Here is a 20,404-nt window from a genome sequence, read left to right as displayed (position 1 = left end):
CGTCGATACAGTGGCTGTCGAGGAACACCTACTCGACGGACGTCGACGCACAGCGCCCTCTACTGGGGAAAAAAAAATTCTGAGGCCAGCAAGCTGGAAATACAAATATCATAGATAAGGAGTACGTCGGAGGAACATCCCATCGAAAGAACGTTACCAGGTAAGGAGTAACTTGTTCTTCTCCATGCATAGAGTTATTGACAAGTTTAAAATAGTGCACAGAATACTGTAAGCACCTCTCAGTTTACCTTCACGACGCCTGAGTAAGCTCTTTCAGGAACTTCCATCCAGTTAGTTCCTGTCATTTCTGTGTCGGTAATAAAACCCAGGCTGCTGAGAACCCACTTAGTCTCCATGCTCAAGAAGGGTCCAGAGCCACAGGCCATCGTGAACTTTGTGGAGGGACAGAAAAGGTTGCATCCTAGCATCGAGCGCAGAGAGGACTATGGGTGAATTGTGCTATATAAGAACACAATAGAATAAGAGGATTTCGGGACTAAGCAGGGTCTTCGATTTGGCATCGCCTCTTGGTACCAGTGTTAAGATCAACACCTTGAATCACAAGGGACTTTCCACCCGTTCAGGATTTCCCTCCGGATGTACACATTTGTGAGCATCTCTTGGTGGGGAAGCTCCAAGTCACAAGGTTAGGACTTCAGTACCGGGTGACATTTTCACTCCAGACAAGCTTCAGAATGTACCTTTGAGGGTTTGGGGTTGTTTGGTTGTTTTTTTTATTACAGCAAACTGCCTGCAGTATAACTGCTCGGGCCCCCGTTTTCAACGTTCATGTTTTTTTCGTCCCCTGCCGCCAATGCTAAGGAAGCGGGGGACACCCCTGCACCCCAAAACCCCAAAATACTAAACATGGAGAGTGTGGTACTACCCCGCAACCCCTGCTCTCCCTGTCCAGTATTTTGGAAAGCATGCGGGCAAACTGCACAGCAGGTCAAATCACACATGCAAAAAACAAACAAATGTTGCATGCGGACACACATTTTCTATCAAGTATGCTAATAATACTTTGAGGGGCGTAAGTCCTTTAATAAGGTGGAGTCTAGCACCCTTCTTTCAGAGGTGGACTGTAGCTCCTCCCAGGGTCCTGGTACCACTAAGCCTGCTCTGGGGGCACCCATGCACGCTACTTTGATGCCGACATACCAAAAATCCTTCAAATCTTTACCCTCTTGGGTCACACCCACATAAGAGAAATAAGAGAAAGGACCATAAACCTGTTTCGGCACAGGGCTCAATAAAGACTAAAGCTTCGTCAAAACATAAGAAACATGAAGATGGCACTCTCCTAGGAAATATGAAAGCCAGCATGTGTCTACAGAACCGATTTAGGGCTCTGATACATAGACTGACTCTTTTGATCCTTCTAATTATTTTATGGTACCATCTCATCAGCCTTTCAGGACCCCTGAAAGAGAGGAGATATCCCCTCATACCTCTGTTTTCTCCAGAGGAGGATATGCGCTCAGTCTCTGTCATTGAAACCGATTTTCTTAGCTAACGTGCAGCTACCAAGACCTGTGGTTGTAAATGTGTAACATAACACTGTTAACAATTCATTAAGTCTTTCTTTGCTCAGGGTGGATATTCCATCATTGGTTGATGCCCCATGTCCCCTTTGGTCTCAATTGGCAAAGGCTCATCTCTGGGCCGTTCTGTGCTCTCTTTGGATTTGGTTGAGTCTATTACCAATTCTGTCATGCAATCTTATGTCAGACCATTTTAGGAGGTTTTAGCTTGCAAGTATACAGACAAGGGGTTGACTCCAGCCGATCCTCCAGCCCCTGTTCCCACCTTCGATGATGTTCCTTGAGGTAATCCTTCCCCTTAAAGGGTTTTGAGGATTGATGAAGACACTGATACCTCTGGGGAAGAGGGTGAATTTCCTGTTCATTCTTCAAAGCAATTGCATTCAGTCACGGAAAACCTGCTGCTTTGGGCCCCTTTTCAAGGCGGTCTTCCTCCATTCTAGATAAGCAACTACTGGCTATGGAAACCTCTCTAATGGAGCAGGCTGTGTAAAATTGCCCGAGGCCTCATTTAGTGCCAATTATTTCTTAACCATTAGACTCAAAATCTAAAACTTCTATGGACAAACCTTTCCTTGTTATGGGAAATCTCCCATCTCATCTGTAGTGGTGTCAACAGTCGTAAGCAAAGGCAAGGGACCTGTACACATTCCCTCTGCAGTCCTTGGCAAAATCTGGGGAGTCTCCAGGCAGGAAAATGTACCAAACATTTGCGCTAGCAGTTAGATGAATTAATACTGCCTCTGTTCTGCCTGGGTATAACATTCAGAACTGGGAGGTTGTGCACACTTTTTTGATTTGCTTCTTGCTAAAACGCAGAAATTATCATTTTGGTTAGCTCAGGGAAAAGAAGCAGCCTTGCAACAGCTGAGTTTCTGTCCTTGGAAACCTTCTACATGATGACTCTGGCTTAGATCTTAAAAGCCCTTCAGGTGGGGGACAGGCTAATACCAATTGATCTACACAGTGCCTACTTTCACGTCCCAATCAGATTTGAGCACAACCAATTCCTGAAGTTTACTCTGGCGGCTAGCACTATCAATACAGGTGCCTTCCATTTGGCCCGAATGCGGATCCCTGAGTGTTCATGAAGGTGCTGCCGGTTCACCTTTGACTTCAGAAATCTACATTTACTTGTACCTGGATGGTTGCTTAATCGGGGCCTCCTCATTGGTAGATAATTTGTTCAGCCTCTCAGTTGTGTGAAACACCCTTCCTAACCTTAGGTTCTCTACCAACTTGAAAAATATCATACTTCCTTCCCTCTCAGAAGATACAATTCAAATTCATCGGAGCGATTCTGGACACCTCTTTGAATGACCTGTCCAGGTTTCTGGCATTGAGGTAGACGATCCATTACTTCAACATCAGAACTTGGATATCTGTGTGGTGGTTGCAGAGGCTTGAAGGCCTGTGGCTTTGTGCATTCTGATTGGACACCTGGCCAGGCTCAGGATGAGACCTTTACAAATGCACCTTCTATCCAACTGGAACCGGCTGTCATATCCTCAGTCCATAAAGACTTCCATCACAAATGAGATTCAGAGTTCTCTTAATTGGTGGACTTTCTCCTCAGAGGGGCTCCTTTTCTGTCTCTGTACCCTCCGATTCTGTCCATAACGGATTCTTCCCTCTCCGGATGGGAAAGGCATTGTCAGAATCACTAGACTCACAGCTTTTAGTGGTCTGAAGAACAGCTACTCCAAATACATTATTTGGGTCTATTTTTCTGAATCTGAAGTCATTCCTTCATCTCATCTATGGAAAAGTGGTCTGGGTGCTCACTGACAACACAACAGCTTTGTTTTATTTGGTGAAGAAGGGGAAACAGAATCCCTGTCTTTGTGTCCTTGCCTGTCAAATTTGGAAGTGATGCCCTCTGAACTACATTCCCTGTGTTGCATTCCAACTAGAGGAAGAGAAGATCTTTAAAATGGAGACCATGAGCAGATTCGTTCATGCCCTACATAAATGGGAGATGAACAGGGCTATCATCACCCATTTTTCCGAAATGGTGAGTCCCAATGGTAGATTTGTTTGCGTCAGGCTTGTGCCTTTCAGCAGGGGATGGGGTTCCATTCTGTGTGAGACACTTTCAGTCTGGATTGGTCTTGGAAGCTCTTTACGAGTTTTCCCCTTCCTTCTTCTTCATATGACTTTCATGAAGGCACACAGCTGCACCCTAATTTTGCTAGCGCCTGACTGGCCTTGGCAGACGTGGTTGTAAGACCTACTTCTATCAAAGGGAGTGTTTCAGTTTCCCCCCAAGTCTAATATCTCAGTTATTGGAAAGCTCTAAAAGGACGCAATATGAGTAGGTAGCTCAGATTGGGCCCTGCCTAAGAATATTAATCCTCTTAGAGTATCCTTCGATAATTTTTTATCTTTTATGTCTGAGAGTGCAGACATTCAGGTGCAATCCTGCAAATACTACCTTTATGCTATTGCTGCTTACCTTAACTCTCCCAAGGAGGCTTTCTCATTAAAGAATGAAGTTGTGAGAAGACACCTTGATGTCCTCCTTCATCTCTATCCCCAATTCAGAGAGCCGGTTCCTCAGTGGGACTTAATGTGGTTTTGGCCATTATTATGTACAAACTGTTCACATTTTTAGTGTCTTGCGACTTAGACCTTCTTATGTGGAAAGCTTCCTTCTTATTTACCATTATTTCTGCAAAAAGGGGTACATTTCAAAGTCTCTCTTGAGGCGTCCCTTATATGATCTTCCAGAAGGAGAAGATCTTTCTTTGAACAGTTTTGTCTTCATCCTTCATTCCCAAGATTCGTTCCTACTTTTATTTGAATCAAGAAATTGTTACTCTGGTCTTCAGTCCCAGACCTTACACTTCCTCAGCAGAAGAGCCTTTACACAATCTCGACGTAGCAAGAACAGAACTAAATCGTTCATGAAATTCAACCATCTTTTCATCATCTGTGCTATGTTACAACTGGACACAAAGCGGGTAAAGCTACTATTTCAAGATGGATATTTGCTTGCATTTCTATGGCTTACTATCTACCTGGCCTCCCGTCCCTGAAAACTTCACAGTCATTCTACCAGAGCTAAGACAGCATTGGAAGCCTTCAAGGGACATGTCACTCATCACAGACGTCTTCAGGGTATTCCTAATGGGTGTAAGCACTATTCTTTGGATGCTTCTTCAAGGAAAGATGCTTGCTTTGGCCAACACATTTTGCGCAACCTTTCTGCTTAAACCCTGTCTGGGCCTATGTTGTCTTTTCCACCCAGTAGTTGGGTCTGCACATCCGGTCTCCCAATCAGGACGTTGACGTAGGAAAAAATGAACTTCATGTTGATTCTGATACACCTAGTCCTTGCATTCTTCCTTTGCGACACCCTGCCAGCCATTGTCACCAGTTTGGGTATAGTGATCCCCTCCACCTAGGGCAGGAGACCTACAACAGTGTTTTCCAGAGGCAGTCCTGTCCCAGAGCCAGGGTTAGGGAGTTGGGAGGGCCTCTGTGTCTGAACACCCCTGATGTGCCTGTTTACAGTTGGGGAGTACTATATATCACTACAGGTCTTCCTTACAGCATTATGGCCACTATTCTCTCTTTTCTCTTGTAGAACTACAGAAACCAGAAACAATAGCGATGAAGGGAGAGACACCCAGCCCTCTAGTGAGTGGTGCGACATGACACCAGAAGCCTGTGGAACAATATGCAATGCACACTGGAGATGAAGACTGCAGGCACCATCACTATGCCAAGCAAACACAGAGCACCGGTGCACCCACGTGGGAAAAGGGGGCGGGCTTGAAAGGCTTTTTGTAACTTACCATCTGCGTAACCCGCCCAAGTGAAAAAAGCCGAAAGAGTTTGGCCCGGGGAACTAGGTGCACGCAGTAACCAATGGGAGGGGGAGAGGTCGACGGGATACAGCAAGAGACCCTACAAAAGGGACGGAAAAAAAGAGGAGAGTCTTTTTCGGATGAGGTCCAGGGGAGAGAGGCAGGCAGGGCAAGAGACCAGGCGTTGGAAGGACAGTGAAGTGTAGAATGGAGGAGACTAAAAGAAGGTGTGTTAAAGGTGAGGTATTGGTTGGTGAGAGAAAGTGGTGTGAGAGTGCATGTAGGTGAGCGAGGAGAGTGACTTATTGAGTGAACAATTAGGTGAGTACATTTAGTGTGGGTGAGAAGGGACAACTGGGAGATTGTTAGGACAGTTTTTCTGAAGTCCAACTAAGGGCTTAGTAAAACCATTCAACTGAGGTAGTACAAGACTCCACTCTTAGTATAAGGCTGTACCACCTGAGTTCATGGTAGCGTAGACAGAGCAGCCAGGCTTATTTTAGGAGGGAGAGGGGGCTGTAGAATCAGTACACATGAAATTGTAATACAAATTATTATTTTTTTTTTTTTATTGGTTTGTTACAAACCTTTAAAAAGTGATTGAGAACAATTCGATCACAACACATTTAAATCAAAACATCAAGGCATCAAGAAAATGGAAGAACTTCATCGGTGCATCATTCTAACTGTCACGTTTCCGAATTAAACGTGAAAAAGTTTCCGAAATGCAATTAAATATTCAGATTAGAAAAAAAAAATAATGAGAAGAGAAAGATCCTTATACTTCAAAATAAAACCAAAGTACTGTAGAGTCATAAATCCTGAGGTTATTAATTATCTTCTGCATTTCTTAGTTTTTTTTCTACTAATTCCAAGAAAAACGCTAGGTCAATTGTTAATCGACGATCAGCGTCCTGAAAAGACTATCTCCACCATTCTTCCATAGTCAATAATGCTTTTTCCATTATGAATCTTCCCAAATGATTTGCACGTTCTTGATGCAAGTTGGGGCACAATAATGTAAGATGTTTCAATGTTTCTGTGTCCTTTCCACAGAGTCTGCATGTCAAAGAACTTAGACCTCCAACTTCTCGTATGCTCTGGTTTTCCCGAGTAGGGAATAGATTTAATCGGTATTTCATGAATGTTGCTCTTCGTTTTTTTACTGGAAACTTTTGGAAGTATGGCTGGACCACGTTTAATTTTTTTTCTTCAACTGGAATCAGTTGCATGATTCTATGCTTTTTGCATGAATCACCGGTGTCTATCCAATCTTCATTCCACAGCATTGACTTGACTTTGTTAGGATTTTCTTGAAGTAGAGACATGTCTGCTCCTATATCTGTTTGTATCTTTTCACAGTGTCTTGCCCACAGCGATAGAACGGAGTCGCTTGGTCCGTTGGTCACATCTTTTAGAATATTATATTGTGGTTGCGGATTCTTGGCCGTTACTTTGCAGAATTTATTGAGTGTGTTCCAAGATATTCTTCCGTTAATGGATAGCAGGCTGAGTTCATATCTTAGTCTGTGGGCACACCCAGTGGTAAGCGCAGCACTTTGGACCAAAAAGAATGCTCCAACGATGCCCACACCACTGCAGGGCAACCGAAGGCACTCTCGGCTCCATGAATTAAAGCCGGTATGACCTTTGTTTTATAAAAGGTCAATACAGGTAACATGGAGTGTTCACCCCATTTCATTATTTACAATGCAGGCTTGTGCTGTTAATTGTTTGCATTTGCTTTTGACTTTATCAACCCATGGGGCATCATTTATGCTCGAGCTCAGCAACATGCCCAAGTACATTGTTTATTTTGTTAAATCAATCTTCCCTTCACCAGGTTTCCACAAAAACCTTTTTTTTCCAATAGGATCTTTGTTTTTCTGCATGTCTTGTAAGATTCGAATTTCTGATTTTTGAGTATTCGCATTCAACCCATTTTGTTGTATGTATTTATCTAGAATGCATAGTTTTCGTTGGAGACCTATTGGTGTGAGGTCTAGCAAAACTAGATCTGCATACAGTATCCAATTAATTGCTTGTCCATTTATTTTTGGAGGGTAAATGTTTGCATTTTCATATGCGTCACCCAAGTCCGATATGAACAGATTGAAAACAATCGAGGCGAGGGCAGGGGACAGCCTTGCTTTACACCGGGAAAAGTTTTTATAGGATCCGATAGAGTTCCACTTTTGTCCATCCTTATTTTTATCTCGGTGTCCGTATGCAAGGCTTTAATTGCCAATAATAGACTGCCTGGACACTTCCAATCTGACATTTTTTTCCAAATTAATTCTCTATCTATACTGTCAAAAGCTTGTGACAGGTCCACAAATGTGATATAGATTTTTCTGTTTCTTTTTATTGCATCCATTTTAAGTATGTTAAGTATAAATAAATTTAGACCACATCCCAGTCCTTTGACAAAACCAGATTGTCGGCAATCTATATGTTTGGACTCTTGGATCCACTTCAGGAGTTGTTGCTGCAATTGCATGGCAAAAAATGTTCCCAAGACATCCAGTAGGGCAATTGGCCTATAGTTTTTGGGATCAGCTCGGTCTCCTTTTTTGAAAATTTGAATAATAATTGCTGTTTTCCAACTTGTAGGGATTTTTCCTTCGTTGGCGATTGAGGCGAACAATGATACCAAAAACTTTGACCACTCATCCAGATTTTGTTGATGACAAACTTGGTTAAGCCATCTGGACCTGGGGCTCTTGATGAGGAACTTCGTCGGATGCTTGTTAAGATATCTTCTCTTTCGAATTGCAGGTCCCATTTTAGTAATTGTGGAAGAGGGGGGTCAATTGAGATACTTTTTTTCTCATATACTGCTTGATAATGTTTGATCCACTCACTCTCCCTCACCATATTGGTTTGAATTGCTTCTTGGCGACATTCGATGTTATTTATCAGGTTCCAAAAATCACAAGAATTTTTATTTTTAAGACTGTCCAGCATTAATTCGCTATCTTGCTGGTACATGATAGCCTTATGCGAAATTTGCCAGTTTTTATATCTTTGTTTACTGGTTTTATTTGCTTGTTTTTGTTGTTCACCTTTAAGGTTTTTGTGTTGTCTTAGTTCTTTTCGGAGTGGCTGTTTTCTTTCACGAACTTGTTGATCAAATTGATGTTTCGGTTGAAAAGATGGTTTTTGACAACCTTTATCTTGGATCATGTACTGTTCTAGTAGATTGGTATATTCAACTTTCTTGTGTGGTACATCCAGTTTATACTTATCGTATGCAATTGTAAGATTTTTCACTTCCTGAGGTTTTATTCGGAGCCGCGATTTATTGGGTTCTACCGTCACTTGATTGTTCCATTGCGGAGGCTTTGCAATATTTGTCATTTGTATCGAAAGCTTAAGTTGGCTGTGGTCACTATTTACATCAGGTATAATTTGAAGAGATACAGCTCGACGATGTAGATTTTGTGATATAAAGAAGTAGTCTATGGTTGACGATTGTTTCATACATCTCCAAGTTACCTCAGGAGGAATGTCGCCTTTGATGTTCCCATTGACCATGGTTATGTTTCTTTCTTCCAGATCATTACACCATCTTTTTGCCAGTTTTCGAAGTGGATTTTGAGGGTCACAACCATTTTTGGTCTCTTTCAAGCAATCCAGATTTAAATCCCCACAGCAAATAATGTTTGGATTTTGTTGGATACTATTTATTTCATCAATCAAGTTGTTTATCAGTTTTAAGAATTTAAATCTACCCGCATTTTTGTGATGCAAGTATAGGTTTAGAATATGGATTTGGAAGACATTATTGTTTGTGTTATTTTTAGCAGATATCACTGTATACTGTATGAAGGAAGAAAGATTTGATGTTTTTACTAGAGATCAACCAGAACTCTTTTTAATCATAGTCAGGAGACCAGCTGATGGACGTCCCTTGGTTCTTGTGATGGCCGGATTTATTGCCAATTGATATTCATCTGAAATTGGACAAGAAGCCATCCAAGTTTCTTGCAAACAGATTATGGTTAAGTTGTCACTCCAGCTGTTGGATCCATTAAATAAATGCACAAATCCTCTGGTGTTCCAAGATACGATTTTTATAGTAGGACCAAAAGGTCCTTGTTGGCATTAGCTTTTATTGCCGCCCAAAACACCAGCCAACCAGTTCCAATTTGAGTTTTTGTTTGAATTTTGTGTGTCCGTCCCAGCACTGTTTTCATTAGTGGAGATGTTGGTATTTCCATTTATCGTGATTTTTATTTGTTCGCCAAGAATAAAAGGTGATTGGCTCTTGGCTCCATCTTCCGTTTCCAACCACGGCTCAGCAGAGTTGGTCACTTTCTGTGAATTCTCACTATGAGCTTGAGAGTTCTCAGGTCACTGATTCTTTTTTATCTGAGTTCTGTCAGCTTCTCCCTGGTCTCTTGTTCGGTCTTCTTGAGCGACAATAGGAGTTGTGATTGGAATCACTTCATGCAAGTCAAACCCCATAGAGAGTAAAAACCGAATTGCATTCAGTAGAAGGTCACATATGAGTCTCGAATCTATGTGTAGCCTGACTTTGTCATTCTGTTCTTCGTTGACAAATTCAACCGTTTGAATGTCATTTGACTCTATAGAGCGGAAGCCCGGCACATGATGCAATAAACGTAAAACATTATTTCGGTTTAACGTTAAGCCATCTTTTGTGTCTAAAATTCTTTCAAGAACCAAAACATGTTTCCCAGGACTCTTGTGTTTTACAGCTCGTGGACAGAATTTTTGGTTTAGGCCCCTACTATTTTCTTCATTTCCTGAGACTGTGGATTTAGACGTAAATTCTCTTCAGCAAAATTGTCCGACGAGAGGGCTGCAAGAACTCTTAGGTCCATTGATCTGTACAACTTCAGTTTCACTTAAATTGTCACTTGTAGATTTTGAGTAAGTTTTGTCAAGTGCTGATTTGTCTAACACCCTCGGGATTGCTTTTCGTTTTCTTTTTTCATCCATAGTCTCGAATTTTACTTCTGAGACTGTCATAGGTTGAGCTTTAGTTATGTCCAAGGGCAAGATCAGTTGACATATTCTTCCACAATTTGCCACAACTTCAATTGATTTTTCCATCTGTGGTTCAACATTATATACTGTAGTTGGATCGGAACATATTTCCTCTGTTTGGCCATCCTTTTCTTCATAACACTTTTCATCTTATTATGTGGAGAAATTAAGTAATTCACTCTGCGAGAGTTCCTCATTTTCCACATCTATAATCAGTTTTTTGGTAAGAATTTTGTCATTTGTTTTGTGATTTGTGGGATCTTTCATTTGATTTTCACTCATGTGTTCTGCGTTTACGTATACATTTAGAGCCTTTAAATTTCTTAGAAATTTTCTTGAACCCAAATTATTTCGTTTTCTTTTGCATTTTTGATTTTTTCGTTTTCTTTCCTTGAGTTTGATTTATATTACATGAGTTTTGCTTTTCGAAGATTCCATAGTTTTTTCCCTTGACCACATTTTGCTCTAGCAGGGTTATGGGTGTAGAGTCCTTGCTCCCATTCTGTTTTTTTAAGGAGGGAGTATCAGTTCCGCTTTTTCCATCAACGAATCCTGAATTTTCATTTTCCGCTTGTTCAATATTGTCCAACAAAGGTTGGGAGGCTTGAATAGGAGTGTCACCTGATCCAACGACACCAGCCGCATTGGCGGAAGTAGAGGGAACAGCCTCCAAAGGACGCGGAGCAATGGAGCTCTCTGCCAAATTTTTCTTTTCTTTTCTTGATGTTGGCACCGTGTGGTTTAGTTGATACTCTTTGACCAATGTCATTATCTAGTTGGATTGTTGGCAGTTCTTTGGCGACTGCTTTATGAGTAAAGATAGTAGCCACATTTTCCAACGTTGACGGCTCAGGAGTTTGCTCATCCACTAAGCATACATTTGATGCTTCTCTCTCATCATGAAATACACATACTGTGTTATGATTTACCAAGGGTCTTGTGAGGTGTGAAGACAAAGTATCGTCAAGTGCGATTTTATTTGTAGTCATTTTCAATGGCAAGTGTGAGGTGCGGCAGGCAGCTAAATCACACTCATCTCTTCTTAGTTTTTGATTTATTTTCAGCAAGCCCAAGGCTTCTTTAGTCACTTCGGCTAGTAATTTCTTATCCTCACAGTTTATACGCTTTTGATCAATTAGATCTTTTAGTGACTGGTCTATCCTCTGAATGTTAGTCCATATATTATTAGATACTGAATCTCGTTGAGACTCTGAGGCATGAATTTTGGAATTTAGTGAGGCAGACAGAGTTGTTAGATCTTTTATATTATCACTGATTTGTTCATACATCTTGAGCATTGGTGCCATGGCTATTGTCAGTGAGGACATAACAAAAGGTCTTAGTTCATTTAGGGCTTCCTTAATTAGTTTTTGAACATGGAGCTCACTCATAGCTGGATATAGAGAAGCTTTATGGTACATCCGTTTTGGTTTTGACTCATTTCGTCTTTTTTCTGTTGCAAATGAAGTAGATTCATCATTTGAGGACCATTCGGATTTCTCATTTAAGGACAGCCGGATTGGTGGTGTTGATGTAAAACTCGTGTCCTGTTTATTACATGATAATTTTGGTGACGGAGTTTTAGCAAGTGGCTTAGGTCTATTTTGTGAGCATTCGAATGGAGGAGACGTGCTTAAAGCAACACATCTTCGTTTTCTAGATCCCAATGGCCTATGGTTCATTGGTGTAGATTCTTTAAATGGATACATAACTGGTTGCTGTAATAACACAGAGTCCTTATTGTGTTCCTTTACAATATGTGTTTCACCAGCAGAGACCATTTTTAAAGAGGTTTTTGAGTTTAATGACCCATTCATTTCCGTCAAATATAGCAATAATTTGTTCACAATTGCCAGAGAATTTCTCCCTTTAGATGGCGAGACGGCAATTTCGCATGACGTATTACTCTTTGTATGAGGTACAGTGCCTGCATTTTCCTCTGTATTCACTTCTGTCACCTCTTCTATCACCTCTTCACCGGTCAAATCAACTATGTTTTTTTTACATATATTCAGAGGTCTGTGAGTTCATATTTACTTCTGACTCTTGCCCCACTACCAATTTCTTTGTGGACTCATCTCCTTCCTTGGGCAGTTGTGGGGAGAGTGAGGCAATATAAATATTTATGCCTCGATTTTCAACATGGCTCACAAGATTCATTGTGGAGTCAACTGCGCTCTCTAGCCAAGAGCCGGTACTTTCAGATGTTAGCCGACTCTCCCTGGGTGCAGGCACGCCAAACTCCACACAAAAATCAGAGCGATGCGTCTTTCCAGCACAGAGTTAGGAGGAGGTGCACTTGGGGTCTCTTACTTGAGGAGCCTCAGGACGGCTCATGTTGTCATCGGACAGTTCCGAGCTCCCTCGCTCAGTTCGACGTAGTTGCAGCCGCGTCAGGGGATGATGTAATTTTCTGGACGAATGCTTCTCGCGACTCATGCCGAAAACAGCCGCACAGGCGTGTAGAGATTCACAAGTACGCCTGGTGCCTGTTTAGCCTCGTGAGCCTCCAGAGACTCACGAGACTCTACACCGACTCCGCTCCGCGGAATGGAGGGGGATTTTAAGTGATTCCACACCCTCACCAGTAGTAGAGATAGAAAGAGGACCAATGTCAGTCTTTCCAACAGCAGCTCCAAGGACACAGGAAAGTAGAGTAACAGAGACTCACGAGACTCTGCACCGACTCCGCGCCTCTCCACGGAATGGAGGGGGATTTTAAGTGATTCCACACCCTCACCAGTAGTAGAGATAGAAAGAGGACCAATGTCAGTCTTTCCAACAGCAGCTCCAAGGACACAGGAAAGTAGAGTAACAGAGACTCACGAGACTCTGCACCAATACAAATAAGTAAGCACTAAAACATTAAATGAAATCACAGTATAAAAACGAAAGTACACAGAACCAAGTATAGACCTTATTTGGAGTACCTAACAGTAGTTCTAGGGAAGTCAAAACCTTTTCATACACATTCAGTATAGGTCAAGCCTATTCTTGGGGAGTAAAACCAATGGTTACTTTTTACAATTACATTCAGTCATGCAAGGACAGTAGACCCTTCCAGTTGTATAATGATTCTCAGCATAAATCACTTAATCAGTCAACTGGACAATATACTTTTGATGAATAGTGGAACACTTATTCTAGGTGCAGTAAAAACCTATAACTACTTTTGTAATAACCCACAGTTATACTAGGTGAGTAAAACCTAAGGATGTAATATACAATTACAGGTGCTTTTGAAATCAGGGAACCCCAGATTAAGGTAAGCAGTAACTCTTGTAACTTATTTTGGATGGCACACAGCTAACACAAGGTAAGTAAAACCCACATACTTTTTTAACCTCACAATGAAGGGGCAAGTAAAACCCAATGTTACACGTTACTGAATAGTTATTCTAGGTAGGCAACAATCTAATACAGACTTATTCTGGACAGGCTAGCAGCAAGTCATGGGAAGCAAGACCCAGTTGGGGGACACTCATACAATTATCCTCAAATGACTAATCTGGTGATACCAACAGTTGGAGCACACTCATACAATTACCCTCAAAGGACTAATCTGGTGAAACCAACAATTTACTTTTGGGAAGAGGCACAACCTAATCATAGGAGAGTAAAATACCTTCAAATCTACTTTCTATTAGACTAGCAAAACAGTTGCTAAGGAGGAAAAGATGTTAGCCATACTTTTAAGAATGGTGCATCACACATTCAAGATCAGTAAGAATGTTTGTAACTGTTCACTCTTAGAACTAGAGTTACCAACCAACTCTTTACATGTAAGTAACTTTAAAACACTTCTTTTCTTTTCTAGGCAGAAGTCCCAATCCCTTGAAAGTCTTTCCCTTATTTTTGGAGCATGAGTGTTCTCAGTGGCAGAAGGGGGGGTCACTAGGACTAGTGACCAACAGGTAGTGTCAGAATAGGTTCTTTAGTAGCAAAAGTCAGAGTTCCTTAGGAAAACTGGGCAAACAGGTAAGTACTTTACTTTAGAGTTAGAATAAGGTCCAGGGGCTTCGCAGAAGACTCTCTAGCAGGATTCTAGCAGTGGAACTGGGTGCACTGGATGAAAGGCCTCTCCATCACAGAAAACAACCCACAGCTACACAGAAATCCTAACAGGCTTAAGTTAAGTACCTACCCAAGCCAACACACTACCTCAGCATTGAAGAAGATTTTGCAGCAGGAGGACTTCAGGGTCTGCAGCCAAATACCCAGTCAGTGGATTCCTTGTCGTGGTGACTGAAAACAAGACCTCAGAAGGGACTTTGCAGCAGTGACCAATGAAGAAGGTTCTAGGCAAGGTTTCCCACACGGCTGAATGCGGTTCTGCCGATTTGGTGCCTTTTCAAGGAGCACAGAAGAAGACAGAAAATCGCGGTTGATTTCTCGTCGATTTCTCTGGTGAGGGGACTTTTTTATTTACTCGATTTCTGTCTCTGGAGATCCGCCAGGATGCCCACGAAGTTTCAGCAAGATTTGGAATTCGGAAAACCGTGCACCACACAGTGGCTTGAGGTGCCAGGGTATTGGGGTATTGCAAAAACACAAGTTCGCAGCAATGCGTGGGATGGCTCAAAATGCAGGTCTTCTCGAGTCTAATGGGTCTCACTAGGCTCTGTGTTGGGGTCGTCGTTATCAGAGTCCCCAGGTCGATTGGAAGGAAGGGCTACAGCAGGCTCCGGTTATACAGTAGACTCTCCGGTCGCTGGAAATCGTTTCACCCGCGTTTCCTTCATCTTCCTCTTTGGTTTCAGTTCCAGTGGTCGACTTTTCTTCAGCTTTAAGGTTTGCAGTATTCATCAGGAATTACAGCACAACCTCTGCATTCTCTCCCCACATTCTACAAGAAGGGGCCGTCTGGTTGTCCAATCAGGACAGCCAACCCCCACTGGGATTTGTACCCATTCAAGCAAGGCGTAAGACAAAGGGCTGGGGAGTTTTGGACTCCTCCCTCACTTCCTGCTCTCTCAGACAGACTGGAGCCTGGCCGAAGTCCAGGGGACTCCCACCGGAGATAAAAATCACACAAAGGAATTTCCTGTCCTGGATGTCAGGGGAAGGAACAAGAAAAAGACAGGGGCTATTTTGGTAAAAATGGACACCCTTAGGTCCCTTTACTGCAGCTGTGAACACAGTCTGCGGTAAAGGTGCACCAAATTAATACAAGGTATCACTGCCACCAGCCATTGAAGGTAAACTTGTCACTGTAACAGAATTGTTACAGTTCTAGTGTAAAAGGGGATACATTGTATCTCCCCAGCACTACACATAAGGTGGGGTGTGCTGGCTTCCCAGAATAAAATGTAAAAGGGATTCAAAGATCCTTTCTACCCTTGGGAACTGTAGTTCACTCAAGGTTAGCACAAGACATTTAAAAGGGGAGCCCCTAGGGCAACCCAGCAACAACTGGCACTTATTGCCAATAAGTTGTTAAAGAGGATAACTTTAAAAAGACACTATGGAGAGTCTTACAAATGACACCCATAAAAAGAGTTAAATATTATGTGAGTGTGGAAGAAGGATCCCACTCACTGAGGTATTATGGAAAAATATCCTACTAATAATGCAAAAAGTTCTGGGGTTGACCCAGGTCAGGAAGATTTGCCAGTTCTGTGCAAATTTTACCTAACAGATAGTGAAAGGGGGTAAATGCAAGAGGGAATAGAGTAGCGAGGAGGGTGGAGGTAATAGGAGAGTGGAGGGGAATGGAAGGGGTGAGAAGTAGAGGGGGTGGAGGAAAGTGTAGGGTGGAGGGGAGCAGAGAGTGGAGGGGGAGCAGAGTGGGGTGGGGAAGAGGAGAGTGGAGGGGGGAGCACAGAGGGGAAAGGAGCAGAGAGTGGGAAGGGCGAAAAGGGGCAGAGAGCAGGGAGAGCAAAGTGGAGAGGAGAAGTGTGATGGGAGCGGAGAGTAGAGAGCACTGGAGGATAGAGGAGCAAGAAACGCAATAGTGAGAGATGATCAGAGGGAGAGCTGAAAGGAGAGTAGGTGGGAGATGTGTAAACATGAGAGAGACAGAAAAGAGAAGGACATCAGGGACAGGAATTACAAGGGCCTGGAAAAAGAGACCAGGTGAGAACTGAGCAATTGGAAAGGCACCATTCCCACTGTGAGACCCAGCCATCCTTGGTAGACCAGGATAGGTTCCACCTAGAAGATCCCAGGAATGAGAGAGTAAAGGCTGCTGCTTTTAGGCCCCCACTTTAGTGATGAACCTAGACATTAGGGGTGACCTATCTCTAGTTACCAACACCAGGGATAGAGAAGCCTGGCCTAGGAAGGTGGGAAGCCCATGGGAGATGTGAAGAACGACCTCTAGTGTGTCCTGCTATCCCCTCATTCTAACACAATCGTAATCTGCATTTGAACCTTGTGTAATAAATACCCTTGAACCATCTCTCGAAGCATTGTTATTCTTGAGGCCATCTGTGACACCCTCCCCTCCAAGAATATGCTGTGCGACAATCTCCAGGGCAAAAAAACTGTTGGAACTAGAAGGCGGTGGTTGGTTATGCACAGGTGAGGGCAGGGCCAGGTGCATGGAGGGATGCTCATGCGTACTGGCTCAGTTCTAAAACTCTTAAAGTGACAGCATCCTCTTTTTAATAAGCTTGTATGCCGTCAAGCCTGTGGTGCAGCCATACCCAACGAGTTGGGGAAAAAGGGCGAGTAAGGATTAAGCGCTCTGGGATGAAAATTATGGTAATTTTCTCGGATTATGGCACTGCCACATAGCGTTAAGTGTGTCTGGCTATTACTGTTTTCCAATTACCTGTCCAGTTGCTGTGCTCATCCTAGATTAGTAGTTGATTGGGTGGCTGTAATTGCAATGGAGATGATTGATCCCAGCATATTGCATTCTGATTATGTGGCTGTGATAACTGATGCTAGGCTGGCCAAAAAAGTGTCTTGCAATCTCTGCTACATTGCATGTAAAATTGCTGACATCCATCCTTTATTTCTCTAGTGCCATGTCAGATACAATGGTCATGGACATTATTGCTTGGGTCATGGTGCTACCCAATCGCCTTACCATCGGATTGATCAATGACATCCACCTGGCAGAACTGCGCTGCCCACTGCCAAGGGTACGTGGCCACCTACTGATTTCTCTGCAGCTTGAGATTTGGGTCTGTTTGCAATGGTTTCCAACAGCAGGTGTCATATTTTTCTCCCACCATTTCTGCAGGGCATCGTCCGGATTCATTTGGAGGAAGCCTCAAACCTTCCCAGGAAGGACTTGAGGGTTAAAGGACTTGTATCGGGGAAATCAGACCCTTATGCATTGGTTCGAGTGGGCACGCAGACCTTCACCAGCAAAACCATTAATAATGAGATCAACCCTAAGTGGAAAGAAATGTATGAGGTGAGAAACCATAGACACTAATGGTTGACAACAAAGGTGCTAGTTCTGTCTGCCTGCAGCTATTTCAGGGCCACTGCCGCTAAGAGGGTATGCCATGGTAGTGTCCCTGATTTGCTCAGTTGGCAGCTGTACATTTTAGCATCTTTGTAAGATCAAAATGTGCCATCCCAGAGCAGTTCAAAGTGAATTTACATTGGAGGAAACATGCACTAGTGTTCACCAGTTGAGTGATTCATCCATGGCATGGAATGTTGTTGGCAGCCACCGCAGCTACCTTCTGGAGGAGGGTAAAGATGAGCTATCCAAGAAAGCTCCCTTTCCAAGAAGGCAGCCATGTCAATCCTCACTAGTAGAACACCATATTGGTTGCAACCACTCACGTTTTCCCTTCTGCTCATGACAGGCCATCGTTCATGAGGTCCCTGGGCAAGAGCTGGAGGTGGAAGTGTTTGACAAAGACCCTGACAAAGATGACTTCATGGGCAGGTAAGTGGGGTTTTAATTCAATGTTTTGTTCTTGGGGGAGACTTGAGGAAGAAATGTTGCAGGTGACTTGCTTTCAGTTTCCAAAGGATCAGAGCTCAAACACTGCCTGCCCCCATTTCCCTTGTTGCCACTGTTGACCTCTCATAATCATAATTCTTTCATTGTTCGATCTCATTACAGGATGAAGCTTGATCTTGGAGAAGTTAAGAAGGCGCGTGTTCTTGACAAGGTCAGATTTGATGAGGCTTTTCTGGTTGATTTTACCAGCCGGCAGACATAATATCTGTGGTGGCGTGGGAGGTGGGAAAGTCGGGAAGAAAGGTGCTAAAATAGGGGAATTCTGGCATATCAATTCAGAGGTATGGTGATAGTAGTAGAGGTTAATTGGGGCTTCTAGTTCTATACACTGTAGCAATCATCATGGGTGTGGACCTAATACTGATTCTTCTTTTGCAGTGGTATTCACTTGAGGAGGCAGAGTCGGGGAAGGTCCACATCAGACTGGAGTGGCTGGCCCTAATGTCCAATTCTTCAAAGTTGGAAGAGGTACATGATAGCTTGTCAGATGTAAACTTGGAACAGTGGAGAGATGGAGAAAGCTAGGACATATTATTCATTAGGGCATTTAAGCAATGAGCGCTTAACTCTTGGATTTTATCTTCACTGAACAGGTGTCAGTAGCTGCACATTAACCATACTTTGGGAAGTCAGAGCTGGCTGGGTCTATTAAGGCAAGACACATTTTAACTGACTGTGTTGATGCCAGTGGGGCAGGCAAGACCATTTGTTTTAGTGGCTTTTATTTTTCTAAATGCATATCCATTCAGCATTATTGTGAGCTACTGGTGTTGGTGATTCTACACCCTTTCTTGGTGTAGAGCCCACAAACTAAAGCAGCTTGAATCAGGTAGGACTCCTTTTGCGCACACTGCCACAAGTGCCTGGCAAAACGCTGCTGCTTTGACTAATGGTATTGCAGCCAATTGGGATTACGAGTTGTATTGTCCCATCATTTATGTGATCTCCATTTCATTACAAATGTAATGTCACTTTTAATGTCACCCCTAACTTCTACTTTCTCCTTGAACCCTGATTACTCTTTTATCTTCATTCTCTGATTTTTAATTGTTCTTAATCATTGGATCGTTCATAGATGAACATTTTCATTTCCCTGTCATTAAGACGGTAATCCTTAGTACATTTTAACATAGAATTGAAAACACATTTCATACAGTGTCTCATCATCTCATTTTGTCCTTTTCTGTTAGTGCAATTGATGTGAATGGTCTTTAACTCCTGTCCCCCGTAGCCATATTCAGATTCTTTTCATCACAAGTAATGTTTGATGGATTCCTCAGTAGAAAGTTGTGCTAATTTCTTTTATTCCACAGAAATGTTTAAACTCTGGCAGAGAGATTTCAGATATCTTCAGTGACATGTTACCCCTTCCGTAGGTTTCCTTTGAAAGGTTTTACTCCCTCCAGTCTGTTGGGGACAGAGAGAAGATATTCTGATTGCCTTAGTACCATTTAACCGAAAGAGTGTGTCAAGGTAGCTACTAACCAGGACCTAGCCATATCAGCATGGAGAAAAAAGAATTCTATCCAAGAATTGCGAATCACTTGGATTTAGATTTACCTTGGCGTTTTAACTGCAGCAGGAATTCCTGCCACAGGGCTTGGTGCCTTATCTAGTGAATGCCGCAAGGACATGGAAGTTTATGTCCTTAGCAAGTTGTTAATGATGCCGTCGTGGATTGCTTTTCCTGTCCTCCATCTGGATCATGTCCATGTACAAGAACTGAATTGCGGGGAACCAATGAGTTTTATAGGTAACAGGAGTCAGCAAAGGCCGGTATCTAGAGGGAAATAGGGTTGAACCATATCGCACAATTCACATACAATAGAAAACCTTAATACTAAGTCCAGTAGGGTTAGTTATTAAAACAAGTTTATTATTAAGCTAACAAAAAACAATTATTTGGCAACAGGCTAAAATAATTGATACAAACCATCCGGAAGTGCAGATAGAAGTATAGTGGCTGTTGGGCTGGCCACACTGTCTGATGTTTTGTATGCTGCACTGAGACGCGAGTTGCCGTGAGGAAGTTTGTGCCACACTTCCAGGAGCAGCAACACAGACTCGGAACTCCCTGAACAACATTGAGAACAGTTAGT

General features: G+C 42.7%; 1 protein-coding gene across 1 annotated transcript in view; it reads left to right on the top strand.

The window, feature by feature from the left end:
- ESYT1 (extended synaptotagmin 1) overlaps positions 1 to 20,404 on the top strand; it is a 1,383,482-nt gene that overhangs the window by 506,497 nt on the left and 856,581 nt on the right. Inside the window, exons 8-12 of the mRNA XM_069653762.1 lie at positions 17,343 to 17,463; positions 17,565 to 17,741; positions 18,145 to 18,227; positions 18,408 to 18,456; positions 18,684 to 18,773. Coding sequence (XP_069509863.1) covers positions 17,343 to 17,463; positions 17,565 to 17,741; positions 18,145 to 18,227; positions 18,408 to 18,456; positions 18,684 to 18,773 — 520 coding nt within the window. The remainder of the gene's footprint in view (positions 1 to 17,342; positions 17,464 to 17,564; positions 17,742 to 18,144; positions 18,228 to 18,407; positions 18,457 to 18,683; positions 18,774 to 20,404) is intronic.

The sequence above is a fragment of the Ambystoma mexicanum genome, chromosome 3q, assembly GCF_040938575.1.
Source record: "Ambystoma mexicanum isolate Mex_15411 chromosome 3q, UKY_AmexF1_1, whole genome shotgun sequence".
Classification (NCBI taxonomy): Eukaryota; Metazoa; Chordata; class Amphibia; order Caudata; family Ambystomatidae; genus Ambystoma; species Ambystoma mexicanum.
The sequence above is the reverse complement of the archived record's forward strand: the minus strand, read 5'-3'. Positions and strand labels throughout refer to the sequence as shown.